Source organism: Tiliqua scincoides, chromosome 4 (assembly GCF_035046505.1).
Source record: "Tiliqua scincoides isolate rTilSci1 chromosome 4, rTilSci1.hap2, whole genome shotgun sequence".
Classification (NCBI taxonomy): domain Eukaryota; kingdom Metazoa; phylum Chordata; class Lepidosauria; order Squamata; family Scincidae; genus Tiliqua; species Tiliqua scincoides.
In genome coordinates, this window is record NC_089824.1 from 71,772,849 (window position 1) to 71,788,296 (window position 15,448).

Genomic DNA, 15,448 nt, shown 5'->3' on the forward strand with positions numbered 1-15,448 from the left:
ATATACATTATGAATAAAATTCCTTCTGCCTGTATTGTAAGTAAATGCCTGTGAAATATGCAAAGAAAAAATGCAGAATTGTTTTTACAGATGAGAAACTTTTGTTTTAGAAATACACATTAAAAGTTAGAGAGATGCAAACAGACCATAAGGTGGCCTCTAGAAAATACCAATATTAATAAAATGTCCATTGCCCTCATTCCAATCAATGACTATTTATCTATGAATGTAGAAGCATAGCAAGATAATAGTAATTCAGGTGTTTTCTCTGTTGTGCTTTTGAACAGTACACAAAATGTGAGAGACTGTGTTTTGTATATACAGTACAACGTACAGGAAAAATGTCTCCCAAAGGAGAAGGTAAAAACCATATCCAAGCATCTAATATATATTATTTATACAAATTATTTTATTAGTGCACTCTGTTTATATAATTACAATGTGCAATTGCATTCAGCAAGGTATATTTATAAAGTTGCGTGCAAGTTTGACACATTTACATTCAGCAGTACCACACCTCTCCTGCTGTACAGTGTGGATTCGTGTAAGAAAAACGTCCAGTTTGCTTTGAGGTTTTTTCCCCACTCAAGGCAAGGCATTGTTTCTATAGCTGCTTTAGAGAAATTCAAGTAGAAGACATGAAATAATTGCTGGCTTCAGCAAAGGCATGAAAGGGAATGTCTCAAATCATACTGGTCAGAAAAATAATCGCAATTAAAAGACCAAATTCAAGAAGTTTGATTGCACTGGTAATCACTGACTTTTTCTTTAACCAGAAAATGCACTTCTATAAAAACAGCTGATTAAAAAGAAGGGTAATTGGTAGCTCTACCCTTATTATTACAAAGACCTTGCACTGCCAAGCATGTGACCAACAAACTAAACAAAAATAAAATCTTTATCTGCTTCTTCTCCAGAGTCACTGGATTTGCTTCCCTGCTGACCATCTCTACTTAAAGACCTCTGTTTCTGCTCCTGGGACTCATAAGTCTGGTGTCCTGGGGTTCTCTTTGGACCTGTAACAACATAAGGAATGTGTAGTTAGGAAAAATGCCAAACCAGGGTACAGTTCAGCTCCTGAGGACCAAATCAGAAACATCTATTGCTTTACCCCAAATTTGCTTGAATATTCATCCTGAGGGAGTGTTCTATGCAACTCAAAAAGTTCACATTGTATGTTCTCAACAATAGCTTGTTGAAACAGAAAGATGGCTGATGTAAAATAGATGGTGGTGGGTTGTTCATAGTTATCTGCCTCATGGATAGTTTACACAGGCAGTTCTTATAGCAGCCACCACTTGTTTCTGGAGTGGTAGGAGGGCGGGCAGGCCCAATCTCATACTCTTAAATGATGGGTACTGTCAAGCAGTACAAGTCATGTTAGGTGCTGCATGTGGGGTCTATGTCATGGGATCCATGCTGATGTAAGAACATTTTATGAAGCTCCTCCTTTGGTCATCTGGCTGTTCGTTCAAAAAGAATCCATGTGCAGGATCACAGAGTTTATCTTGTTTTCCCTGAAACAACTAACTCAAAACCAGTGGGAAGAGGTGGGAAAATATTGGTTTAAACCTGTCAGGGATGCTGTAGAACTTGCCCACATTTGAGCAAGGAGTTGGACTACTAGATGATTTCCAAGGTCCCTTTCAATTCTATTACTCTCTAATTCAGACACCACAGAACAGTACTGGTTTTGTCTTGCAAACACAGTAACAACTTTCACAATAAGTGAACATCAATAACTGTTTCAATTTAGAAACTAGGTTGAGTTGAAACACCAGTAATTTTTAATTACGAGGGTCGTTCAGAAAGTAATGCACCACATTTTTTTTTCTTCAACAATTATTTATTGAACACAATGAAACTTACACACAAGAAAGAATGATGTCTCTTCTACACTCCCTATTTTTTTCCCACGTAATCTCTGTCCAGTTCTATGGCCTTCCTCCAGCGAGACACAAGGGCATGTATGCCCTGTTGGTACCACTCCTTGTTCTGGTCATGAAGCCATTTCTGCACTGTGCGAATCACCTCTTCGTCATCCTCAAAATGTCTTCCGCGAATGGCATCCTTTAATGGCCCAAACAAGTGGAAGTCTGAGGGAGCTAGGTCAGGGCTGTAGGGTGGATGGGGTAACACAGTCCAACCCTGTTTAGTGATGTGTTTCGAAGTCCTCAAACTTGTGTGAGGCTGAGCATTATCATGTTGAATCAAACATTCACCTGGGGGCATTGGATTCAAGATGGCCTCTTGCTAACAGCTCTTTTGTTGCTCCTAAAACAACATCTGTGTGCCAGTTTTTGGTCCACTTTCTCAGCATACCTAATTTTCTTTTATTGACAAGGATCCCTCTTGTGGCTCTATTTTTTACTTGATTTTATAATTGACAAGCTGTGGATTGCTTTGGATTGGATTCTGACTGCTGGGGAATTCAACAGATAAAGAATCACGGGGAGGAAAAAGAAACGCCAAAGAGTTTTCCCGGGTCGGGGCTCTCCAACGAAAGCTGCCAAGCAACTCTGCTTGGAGGATTTATCAGGCTGGACTGAGACAGCAATTGAGACTTGCATCCCTGCTTGTACAAACAAATTCTCTGTATTGGAATCATCACCTTCTGCTGTTGGAAAGGAAAATAGGGAATGCTGTGAGAATGCCTCTGAACCTGTTTATGAAAGATCTCTGCAAGCTGGGAGACACAACACAGCTTCTACACCCTCCTCTCCAACAAAGGAAAATACTATTCTTACTGACTGCCTCCTGGAAGATAACAATGACGCGGACAAACTTCAGAACTCAAAGGAGGGTAAGGAGGGTATGCTTCCACCTAACAGTCCCTTGTTGCCTCTTATGGCGGAGCAGTGTGTGATATCAGGGAGGACCGCCTTGATTTTCTTTCAAGAAATAAATGTATAGCTTCCCGGGTTAGCACCCTCCAGGAGTCAGTTAACTCCCTCTGAGAATTGTTTTGTAAACATTTCGTTGACCCCCAGCTACCACAACAGCAGACACATGGGAGGCATAAAAGCTTCACTCCTAAACCTGAGAGGCATAAAAGGCAAAAAAGCTTAACTTCCAAGCCTAAGAGTGGGGGAAGAGAAATGGAGAACATGGAGAAGACAGAGAATCCAACTGTATCTCGGCATCTTCTAGTGAAACAGGTGACCCTTGAACTCAAAAAGAATGCGTATAACGTTGGTAAATGGCTTAATAAATTTAAAATTGTGGATTCGCTGGCTAGATTACTTAGATCGGAACCCAGATGTATTGATTTAAAATATTACCAGAGATTGGCTGCCCCTCCAGATAGAACAAAATTGAGGCTGGAATTTGCAAGCCCGACCATCCCCCTGATGCTTTCAGAATGCGGGGTTTTCTGAACTCTTATGAAATGAGAGCAATGAGAGTTTTTACAGATATAAACCGGCCACCAATGCTGCCTTCTAAACGCTTATCTGCAGCTCCTCCAGCTGTTATCATTCCAAGGTCAAGGTTTGAGAGGCTTGGCATGGAGCCTACAACTGCTGCTGCTAATGACCCGCTGGAGAGCTATGTAGTTAACTCTCAAAATACTTTGAAAAATCTGCCCTGGACTTGTGCTGTTAATGATTCACAGAGGAGCAGTGCTAAAAATCCACAAGATATTTTGGAAAACCCTCTGAATACAGCCATAAATGAATTGGAAGAGATGACAGCCTCCCTCGAGGAATCCTTGGCAAGGCTAACGCCCAGAACACCTAGGGTGCTTCCCACAGTGGCAGTAGAGGCTATGGTCCATTCCAGTCAGGTTTGCCATGTGGAGGACATAGATACAGCTCCCCCTTCTGAGAGAGAACTGGCAGAGCTGGATGACTCTCAGGACTTGGTACTTCTACTGGCCTCTACACAAGAAGGTGGAGAAGAAACAGCTGAACAAACATCCCCTCCTGCTGAACTCTTTGGGGAGCCAATAAATACTGCTGGTAAGGCACCCAACATAGAACATCCAACAGCTTATTTACAATCATCTGGCGTTAGCGCTGCTCTCCAGAAATCCAGCGTGGTCAATGGAAGTAATATGAGACTGGAAACTATACGCACCCAAGACAATACTGGGGAAGAAGACCTAGATTTTAGAGAACTTTTGTTCCAACTGGAGGCTGAGGAGGGATCTCTTTCCTCAGAGATTTTAGAGGCCTTTAAAAATTTGTCTGCTGGAGAGCAAGCCAAAGTTATTGATAATTTGGATAAGATTAGAGTCCAACTTAAAGACTCTATGGCTGGACAGATGACCATGACCTCAACTGCTATTGGAACAAGGACTGCTCAGTCGAACGCTAACGTTCCCCACAGACCATCTGCTGTTAAACCGTCTAAAACACAGAAGCTTATTTCTTTGGGATGTGGTGAGGAAGACATTCAAGCTCTCCCATCAGATTGACTTACATCTGCAACACCTGATCTCACATCAAGGACATATTTAAAACTTCTTTCTTGGAATATTGCGGGATGGCGTAGCAAGGTTAATGATGAGACTTTCCAGAGATATTTATGTGATTTTCACGTAATCCTTTTGCAGGAAACCTGGTCTCAAATTCCTTTACACCTTCAAGGTTTTAATTCCTACAACATTCCAGCTTATAGAATAAGCTCCAAGGGGCGTTTGCAAGCGGGGATGACAATTTTTGTCTCTTCCCAGCTAAATTCAGAACTGGTGGTCACCAAGACAACTAGCAAATTATGTCATGCAGTCAAGCTTATTCTTAACAATGTCCAGTTAATAATTGTAAATGTTTATCTTCCTCCTGGCTTGAACAACCAATTATTATCCCAGAATTGGAGCACCTTCTCTAAAATTGTCACGGAGTTAGACATGGAATTTCCTTCATGCCATTGTCTTATCGGTGGGGATTTCAACGCCAGGGTTGGAAATTCAGAGCCATTGCTCAGTACTGCCGCAAACTTAGATCCTGATTCATCTCTCCTTGATTTATTTTCTTTAGAAAGATTTTCCAAAGATAATAAAACGAATGCAGCTGGCCTCTATTTGGCCAGATTCTGTGTTAATTTTAATACAATATGGTTAAATGGCCTTGTAGATTTCCCCAATTCAGGTGAATTCACTTACGCTTCAGCCATTGGTTCCAGTGTTATAGATTATTTCTTGGTTCCACTTCACCTCAAGGTCAATGTTATTGATTTTTTGGTTGATGATCTAGGGATGAGTGACCATTTTCCTTTAATACTCAAGCTAGATTTAGGTTCTTTCCAGTACTCCACCCCTGATGTAGAGCTTGAAAATGAATATGAAATTAGGCCTAAAATCATGTGGAATACTACAATTAATCAGAAAATGAGCGAACTGCTCTACACAGAGCCGTACAAGAGCTATAGAATCCAACTTTTAAATGAGTCAGATCTGATAGAACTAATTAAGATATATGAGTTATTAATCTCTAGGGTTTCATCCACTTTAGTCTCCTACACTAGTATACCCTCTGCTAAAGGTGGTACAGGGGAGGGATCCCAAACAATATCCCCTTGGTTTGATAGGGATTGTATGGATCTCAAAAATCAGATTAGATCCATTTACCAGCAATACCGCCATTCAGGGGCTATTCAAATTCCTGATACATATTTTATTCTAAAGAAGCAGCTGAAACAACTGATCCAAGAAAAGCGACATAATTATGCTTCCCGCTTGTGGTATAAACTACTAGCCGCCATAGAACATAAAAATTCTAAGCAATTTTGGGGTATAATCACCAATTCTGCTCAGAAAACTGCACCTCGCTCTCAGATGGTCATCTCCTCACATGAGTGGTGCCGCTTTTTCTCCACCTTATATCGCCAAGAGGGTGAAAGTGGCTTAGCATCTTTTACTTTAAATCCTTCAGCAACCACCCCATGGCCTCCTGTATCCACTGAAGAAATTATAGAGCTAGTTTCTCAAAGTAAACAAGGGAAAGCTCCTGGGTCAGATTTGGTATTGTCAGAGATCCTGAAAGTGGACCCCGAATGGTGGGCCCCTATTCTATCCTCATTATTCACAGTGGTGGACCAAACAGGTATAATACCAGCTGAATGGACAAATGCTACTATAGTGCCTATTTACAAAAAAGGCGACCATCGTGATCCCTCCAATTTTAGACCTATAAGCCTTTTATCAGTGGGGGGAAAACTTTATGCAAAACATCTTTTAAACAAGCTGCTATCCTGGATGGAAGATCTGGGCCTTCCAGGGTGGGATCAGATAGGATTTCGAAAAGGATCTTCACCAATTGATCACTGTGCTGTTTTAGCTCATCTGATTGACAAGTACACAAGGCTAAATAATCAAAAATTATATGTTACTTTTCTGGATCTTAAAGGAGCCTTTGACTCCATTAATAGATCGCTGCTATGGGACAAACTAGTTAAACTCAATATAGACCCTAGACTTCTAACTCTTATTCAGAAACTTTATACAGGCACCACCTGCCAAATTAAATTTACATCTTCGGGGAAATTGACCCCCAAAATTCAGGTCGAAAGGGGAGTGAAACAGGGGTGCATTTTAGCACCCACTCTTTTTAATCTTTTTCTACACGATTTTACCCCCTTTTTGCTTCAGATAGATGGACATTTTTCCAAACTAGGTTCAATGCATATTCCAGCATTGCTTTATGCAGATGATGCAGTGCTAGTATCCTGTACACCTATTGGACTTAAGCGACTTTTAAATAGAACTTCTGACTATCTGAAATGTAACAAACTTGAACTGAACTCTCAGAAAACCAAAGTTATGGTCTTTTCAAAATCATGGAGCCCAGGTACTTGGTCTATTGGAGGGGAGAAACTGGAACAGGTCAAAAGCTTTAAATACCTTGGAATTCACTTCCACTACAATCTTTGCTGGGGTACTCATCAAAAATTGATTACCAACTTGGCCCATGTCACTTTGCAGAGCACCAATCGATTCTTTTTTAGTCAGGGCAATCGTTATATACCAGCTGCTCTTAAGGTATTTAATGCCAAGGTATCGGCACAGCTCCTGTACGGGTGCCCTATCTGGATTAGTTCTATAAATCACACCCTTGAGAGTATCCAAGCTAAATTTTTGAGGGCTATCCTGGGTTTACCTAAATCTGTACCATATTCTGCATTATGTTTGGAGACCGGACAATCGCTCTTAGTATCAAGAGCATGGCTTTTAACCATACGCTATTGGCTCCAATTACATTATAATGTGAAACCAGGCAGTCTCCTATCCAGAATGCTATCTGAGTCTAGTTCTTCTAAATGGTATAGCCAAATTAAATCAAAAATCGAATCAATTGGTTTTTCACTGGATTTTTTAAATTTCTATCCATTCCCTGAAGTGTATCAAAGGGTAAAGCAAAGAATGCTAGACATTGAGGCACAAAACCTCTTTGAACTTGCTTCTAGAATTTGCTCCCCTCTTAATTTCTCTATCCCGCTAAAGTATGGGCAAATGGCTCCTTATCTGAGTATTCTGATCAACCCTTCTGAACGTCGTGCAATCTCTTTGGCAAGATTCAATGTGTTTCCATCCAAGGTCACAGAAGGCAGATATAGGCAAATACCATATAAAGAACGCCTCTGCCCTTGTAATTTGGGAAATGTTGAATCAATCATACACATTCTTTTTTATTGTCCTCGGTACACTAGATCCTGCCACATTTACATGACTCCACTTCTCGGCAAAAATGAATGGGCTTTCGGATGAGGCAAAACTGAAGTGTCTCCTAAATGACTGCTCACCACATGTGCTAGAGGAAATTTCTAAATTTTTACTTTGGTGATTTCCAAGCCTTCTTAATGTAATTTGTCAAAAATGTTGATATTTTATGTTGAACTGTAAATGTTTTATTAGTAATTTAGTATCTTAACTCCGTTTTTGATAAACGGGATTAGGACTAATTATGTTTGCTTTTATGATTTCTCTATCTATGCCTAATAAAGGTTCATTCATTCATTCATTCATTCATTCACCTGGGTTGTTATGGTGCCGAAGTCGCTGGAAGCACTTCTTGAGTTTGGTTAATGTCTTCACATAAGCTTCAGAATTAATGGTGCTGCCTCTTGGCATCACATCAATGAGTATGATGCCCTCACAGTCCCAAAACACAGTGATCATGACCTTACCGGCGGAAGCAGTTGCTTTGAATTTTTTCTTCTGTGGAGACTGAGGATGACGCCATTCCATCGACTGTCGTTTTGTTTCGGGCTCAAAAGTGTGAACCCAGGTTTCATCACCTGTCACAATTCTGGACAAGAACGCTTCCCCCTCATCTTCAAAACGTTTCAGCAACTCAGAAGAAATGTTTTTTCTGAGAGATTTGTGGTCCACCGTAAGACAGCGCGGAACCTATCGTGCACACACTTTTGAGTAATCAAGAGCACGGATGATTGCATCCACACTTCCTTTGCTGACTGACAGCTTCAGCGCCAACTGCCTAGTCGTTATGCGTCGGTCCTCGCGAATGAGCACATCAGCAAGCTGTGTCTTGTCAGGTGTGACAGCCGTGGATGGCCGCCCCGAACGCTGCAAATCTTGGAGCTCTGCCGAACCGCCTTCTAATGGCCTCACCCTCTGTGCCCAGCGACTAACCGTACTTCTGTCGACTGCAGATTCTCCATAAACTGTACACAAACGTTTGTGAATGTTCCCAACAGTTTCTTTCTCCGCAGTGAGAAATTCAATGACAACACGCTGCTTGTAACGTACATCACTTACAGACACCATTTTGAAACACTGCTGCAGCTACGCTATCTGTCTGAAGAAACCAAAAATTTGTGTGCGCACTCCTGAAAATTCAAATAATGTATATTTAAAGTTTCGCATTCGTACCATTACTGTAGGCTGAGAAAAAAAATGTGGTGCATTACTTTCTGGGCAACCCTCGTAATACTATACAAATAGCATATGCAATATGATGAATGCTATACAAATAGCCTTACAAATGCAGCTAAGTTGAGATCAAGCAATTACTGCTGTATAGATGACTCATTGCTCATAAAGATGAATAGACCAATTTTGACTTCTATTACATCCGCTTATACTGCACACACTGTCAAACATTTCATCAGACAAAAAGTGGCTAAGTACGTATATAGCAGCAGCATTTTAAAAGTACCATTTAAAGCAAATGAGTGCTATGTTGTCCACAGCAAACATGTATGTTATATGGAGAACATAATATAAAAACACAAAGCACAAAATGCACAAAAACAACAATTATACCAAGAATAAATAGGACTTTTTCCTAAAATAACAACTGAAACCACTCCTGCTCCCTTTGAAAGCTCCAATGACTCACATAAAAAAATGAGCCAGATTCTCAACAAAACCACAAAGGAAATTCTTCTGCATTTGACAGCTGAACATATCTGCTTGTTTCTTATTATTCTAAATTCTCAATACAATTCTGTGCATGTTTACTCAGAGCCAAGTCCCACTGCATTCAATGGGTCTTACGCCTTAATTAGAGTATTTAGGGTTACAGCCTTAATATGAGCATATTCACTGGAATGAAGGACCAAGGAGTTTGAAAGACAGCCCCTAACCTCCCTCACCTTGCTTCTTCCTCAAGTGGGCTTCCTTAACAAAACAGGAAGTGCAGTGGCCCCCAGTATGTCCTGCACTTCCTGTTTTGTTAAAAGACCCACATGAGAAAGGAGCATAATAAGGAGGTTGGGAACTGAATCTCCCTTCTGCATGATTTTGGGTGACATGCAACAGTGGCCTTCATGTTAGGCAGTGATCCCCTTGGGTCATCCCTGTTGCTCAATAATACATGTGGTCAATTTTCAGGCAGCAAAAGTCATGGAAATAAACTCTTCTAGGAACTTCCATATGGATGTGCTGTTCTCTCTCCTTGATTATTTGCTATATTCATTGTTCAGGGAGTATTGCAAGACTTTCCTCTCCTGGTAAAGAAATGACATTTAAACTAACGGAGAGATGAGGCCTTCAACAATGCATTTTGGCCCATTTTATTTTATTTCTAGGGTTCTATATATTATTTTCAATTTATTTTTCCCAGCTCATCCCAGTTTCAGGATGGGATAGGCAACTCTCAGAGCACGGCTCTATTCAACACTTTGGAACTCTAACATAAAAACGTCCCATTATTTTTCACTATCAAAGGCCAGTTTTCACCTTTCTACAATAAGGCCAATTTGAATGCAACATTGTACAAGTGATTTTCCATTTCTGTCCACAAACAAATATTTGAACAGTCTTAGTCTGAGACGACGTTCAGCTTTGGTGTCTCCTCAAATGTCATTAATCAATAGCACATAAGAAGCAAAGAAAAGCTGATCAAAATAGCGTAATTTCTCCCTCTTACATTTCTCACATGAGAAATCCCTCTCACCACTCTCATGGTTTGAACTTGAGATATGTTGCTAATAAGGTTATAAGTTTAACTCTTCTCAGATTACTTTAATAAAAACCAAAGCGATATAAATTTAATATAAAAGATTTAAAGCATACTCAGTTCAAGAGTCAGAGCATCTATAAGTAGAGGTGTTTGTTTCCAGTGAGTAAAAAAAGATTACAATCCAAAACTTACTGAACGCAATGGGCTTATTTCTGAGTAAAATAAATAACAGTTTTCAAACACCTCTAAGATCTCACAAATATGTTTTCAATCAAATATCAAAATGGCTTACAGCCCAATCTTATCCACACTTTCCTGGGAGTAAGCCCCGTTGACTCTAATGGGACTTACTTCTGAGTAGACATGCACAAGATTGGGTTGTCACTCAGTATACTTTATGTAGGATTAAAACAGACTTTCAAGAAACACAGGAGAGTTTACTAGACTGTTGTTCCTTAGTTAAAAAAAAGGAAAGCACTGAGTCTGTGAAGTTCATACCTATGAGGTAATCTAAAACTTCTGGCAGATAAGTTGAAACTGACAGTAAAGAAGTCCAAACTCAATGCAGAAAATGAAATATGGCAGCGGTTCTTAAACTGTGGGTCCAGGACCCTCCAGTGGATCATTATCCAATTTTTGGTGGTTTGTGAAACTGGCAGGGCAGATGAAGCTATGTGCATTCTAAGTTAAACAAGCTGCTAGCTGGGGGGGGGGGGAGCACTGCTGCCCAATCACCATTATAGTCACACCCCTTGGCATTTATAAAACAGGCCAGCAGCCTCTAGGGCAGGGGTGTCATACATGCGGCCTCCAGAACCAATTTATCTGACCCCCAATATAACCGGGCTCTCCCAGCTTGATAATTGGGTTCTCTCATCGCTTGAAAATATGAACAAGATTTGCACATTTTCTCTTCTGTCATTTGCAGCTAGTGAGTTTCTATGTGAGAACACAGTGCTTATTTCTGGCCATCATCTGCTTAATGATGCCACTTTCTGCCCTCAGCTGGCACCAAGAACACTAACTTCGGCCCTCTATATGAAACGAGTTTGACATCCCTGCTCTAAGGGCCTCTAAAAAGTTTGAGAACTACTAAAATACAGTATTTACTGGTAAAACTCTTTAAAGGCAGGTGCTTAGTCACTAGGTGAAATCAAAACTACTAAGCATTTAATTGAGACTGGGTCCATGAGAGGTAGCGCATGGGGTAATTTGTACCTGGGCCATGGGTCAAAAAGAGGATTTAGGAGCCAAAGGATTAAAGGCTCAGAAATGTCCTGGGATATTACATCTTCCAATCTCATCTGGACTTGCTCCCTGCAAAGGATGTTGTATTACTGTAACTACTCGTAATTACATAGGCCAACACACATTTTGCCTCCTTAAACGTTACACCAATTCCTGGGTCTATTTGGGGTGCAGATTCAAAAAATGGCATCCGTCTAGTTTTGGACACATGGCATAGCCTCTTTAGTGAATGGTTCAAGCAGCTTCCTCATGAGGAAGCCTACACCATGGCCCCAAAGAATTTTGTACCCCCTGATAAAATTTCTCTGAGGCCCTGAACTCAGAATTATGTTACAATTTTGTTAACTTTACAATTATATTAATGTTTTGTGTTGTGTTGTTTCTAGAAAATGTAAAATGTTACTATAGAGTTGTCTTACTGAATCAATTTATTGCTGCACAAACTAGAGCCTCATAAGACTACTCTTCTTCCAGAAGCAGGAAGGTGGATGAGAACTGTATTTGGCAATTTAATCACAAATTTTCAAGGAGATACTCTGCCCATTGGTATGAAAATCTAGATGCCTGAAGGAGGTAGTAACTGAGATCAACCTGCACAAGATAATGGACTATCTCTATTGCCTGTCCAGTTGAACTTTTCACAATGCTCTGAAATGCTACCGCTGTTTCTATGAATATACTCTACACAGAACATACATAGTAAGGTTTGTGACTAACAACAGCACTCCTAGTGCTGGGCAAATACCCTGGGCGCTGAGCCTGTGTGACTCTAGGTCCGCGAGGGAAGCCTTACTGAGACTTCTGATGTGGTTGGAAACTGTACTTCCAGTTTTCCGGAAGTACAGTTTTAAGGCCATGGAGAAGCCTCAGAAGGCTTCCCCAGTTGGTCTTAGAGTAGGCCTGGCATCACGCGTGGGGGCGGCATTGCAGACCTTTGCCCTGGGAACGGCAAGGGGTAAGTCCTCCCCTGGTGACTACTGAATCAAACTGATGGATTTCAAGGATTCTTTGGTTGCTTTGGCTTTCTGAAGAGCCAAATGCCAGGGAAAAATGACTTTCTGCTGCCTAGTGGCCCAACAAATGCCTAGCATTTGGTAGGCCACTGTGAGATACAGGAAGCTGGACTAGAAGCCTTTGGCCTGATCCAGCGGGGCTCTTCTTATGTAGTTCAGAACAGTGTGAAGAAGTTGCCTTCTTCCACAGCAAAGGAGAAGCAGCAGACAAGAGAATTTCCTCATTCCAAAGAGCCTAAACTTCCACCTCCTTTCTACAGCTGCAATTGCAGACCAAAATGCGGCCTGGAATTATAAAATGAAAAAACAAATACAGAATATCATTGTTGGAAATGCAGCTATTTTTATTTTCCACCTTTTGCAAAAACTCAGAGGCAATATACTTCAGTTTTTGAAGCCTGATTAGCTTCATCAGCAACACACTCAGCCACATTTGTTTACACGATACAGTTTAGCAGCCATAATTATGAAAATGTGATGTTTTCCATACTCTGATATTTAGGAATGTATTAAGCAGCACAGTGATACCCACATGAAAATAAGTTATATCATGCTGGTTCATCAACTTTATCACTGTTTGCTAAACAAATGTAGGCAATCACATTGAAAAAATAAGAAATGACCAGTAACTAAAATGAGTACCAACTCACTATTCATCACTGATGTGACTAGAACAATAGAAAGGGAAACAAGGAAACCTTGAAAAGTGTTGCATATATTGGGTTGGATCCAGAGATGCCTTATTGTAAGTGGAAAGGCATTTCCACCTAAACAAATTTCCCCCTCCTGCTGTTGTGCCAGAGGGTCCCCAGACCACCAAGGATAGCTTTTTAGGGGCCACAGGAAGCTGTTATTTGGGGCTCATGCTTTTCTTATTCCAGTGTCCTGTAATAAAATACTGCCTTCACTAAATACCTTACCAATTCCTGTAACAACAGAGGTGTGATTCAGGTATGCTTTATACCAGGGGTGTCAAACGTAAGGCCCGTGTGCCAAATGGAACCCCTGGAATCAATTTCTCCGACCCCTGTTATAATGTGGCTCTCCCAGCATGGTAATTGGGCTCTCTCACATCTTGAAAATACAAACAAGATTTGCACATTTTCTCTTCAGTCTTTTGTAGCTAATGAGTTCCTGTGCAAGAACCAAGTGCTTATTTCTGGCTATCATCTGCTTAATGATGTCACTTTCTGCTTAGTGTTGTTGCTTCTGGGCCTCAGTAGGCACCATGAATGCTAACTTCCACCTTCTGTATGAAATGAATTTGACACCCCCACTTTAAACTCTCTATAGACCACTGTACATATTGCACTGTAGGTGCGCACATAAGATCTTTTAAAGGATACACCTATATATATAAAACAACGTATGTGACCAGTTTTTGCACCATACTTAGATACTCTTCAGGGAGCTGTGATTGGCTGTAAAATATACTACAGAGCATATACTTGGTGGAAAACTTTGTATTGTTCCTGCAAACCGTGTGAAATGGTCCTGATTTTCACCATACTAGTTGCTAGGGCTCCCCTGAACTTTGCTTTCCTGCCAGCAGGTAGAGTTCTGTAAAACTTCTGACTAGTGTTTGGATCCTATTTCTGGCAGGTATGTTGGTTCAGGGTGTGAAGTGATAAGAACGCACATGCACAGGAAAGATAATGGGAGGGGTGAATGGGACCAGGAGTCAAAGTAATGCCCATGGAAGGTGATATGGAAGACAAGGAGTGTGTATATGTGCATGTGTGCAATCTCGGAATACTTAATGTAAGCAAAAATACACATTATTACCAGACCAGTTACAATCATTAAGTTGACAAATCATTGATTTGTGAAGACATTGTTTATGGCAGAAAAATTCACTTGGGGGGAAAAAAATGAACACTTTTACCTTCATGTGAAAGAGATCTGACGGAAGGCTGGGGGCTGCTTTGACCATCTTTTTCTTTATCAGAAGGAACTCTTTTGAAAAGAGGTGGAAGCAAAGCAATTTTAGGAGAACCTGGACCAGATGGAGACTCTGGAATATCCTCTGTGGAAACAACCATATGCACACTGACAGATGAATCTGATGCACAGTTTCCAGGAAATATCACCAGCATAGTAACCCTAACCCAACGTTACATTTAAAAATGATTGTATATTGAGTTGGATCCAGTTGCACACAGCAGTATAGTCATATACAGTTAATAGCTGCAATTTAGGATAAATAGGGCCAAAAAAAATTCAAATACAAAAGGAAACAGACATGGTATGCAAAGAAGAAAACAGTATTACTAAAAGCCTTGCCAAAGAGGTAGACAAAGCTAAAGCTGATGCAATGAGCAACTGCGTAATGCAATATTGAATTCCACACCTGGCATCCATGACAACAAGTACTTAATGCAAGGATCTTCCTATCTCATCTCTTTCCCTACTCCTCCTTGGAAAGCATTGGCAATGTTTGGGCATTTTTATTGATACCCCAAAGAAACAGTTTGCATTTGATGAGATACGTTTCTAATTATGAGCGTCAACATATGTCAACCTCGAAGAAAGATATCATAGGGTTAGTCACCCACCACCTGCTCGGCTTGCCTACCTCCCTTTCCCTGTTGTTGCCATCACCATACATGGTGCATTCTCTCTCTCCCCGTCTCTGCAGTTATGGTGTGTTTGTGGGATATAGGCAGAGTGTAAAGGTAGGAGCCACAGTGCACCCAGAACCTATATATAGGGTGAAGGGGAATGAATAGACATTTGTACCAGACCCCGATAAGTTATACTTGGGCAGAGAGCTGCTCCCACCCCCCCTTAGTCTCATCACTATTTTGCTGTTCCTGAAACTGG

The 15,448-nt window shown here is 40.8% G+C and overlaps 1 protein-coding gene across 1 annotated transcript in view; it reads right to left on the reverse strand.

Annotated features, from left to right (window-relative positions):
• The window catches only part of CARMIL1 (capping protein regulator and myosin 1 linker 1), a 171,401-nt gene continuing 155,953 nt past the window's right edge, over nucleotides 1–15,448 (reverse strand). Inside the window, exons 36-37 of the mRNA XM_066623338.1 lie at nucleotides 14,511–14,651; nucleotides 1–1,016 (exon numbers count right to left, since the gene is read on the reverse strand). Of these exons, the coding sequence (XP_066479435.1) occupies nucleotides 880–1,016; nucleotides 14,511–14,651 (278 nt within the window). The 3' untranslated portion in view covers nucleotides 1–879. The remainder of the gene's footprint in view (nucleotides 1,017–14,510; nucleotides 14,652–15,448) is intronic.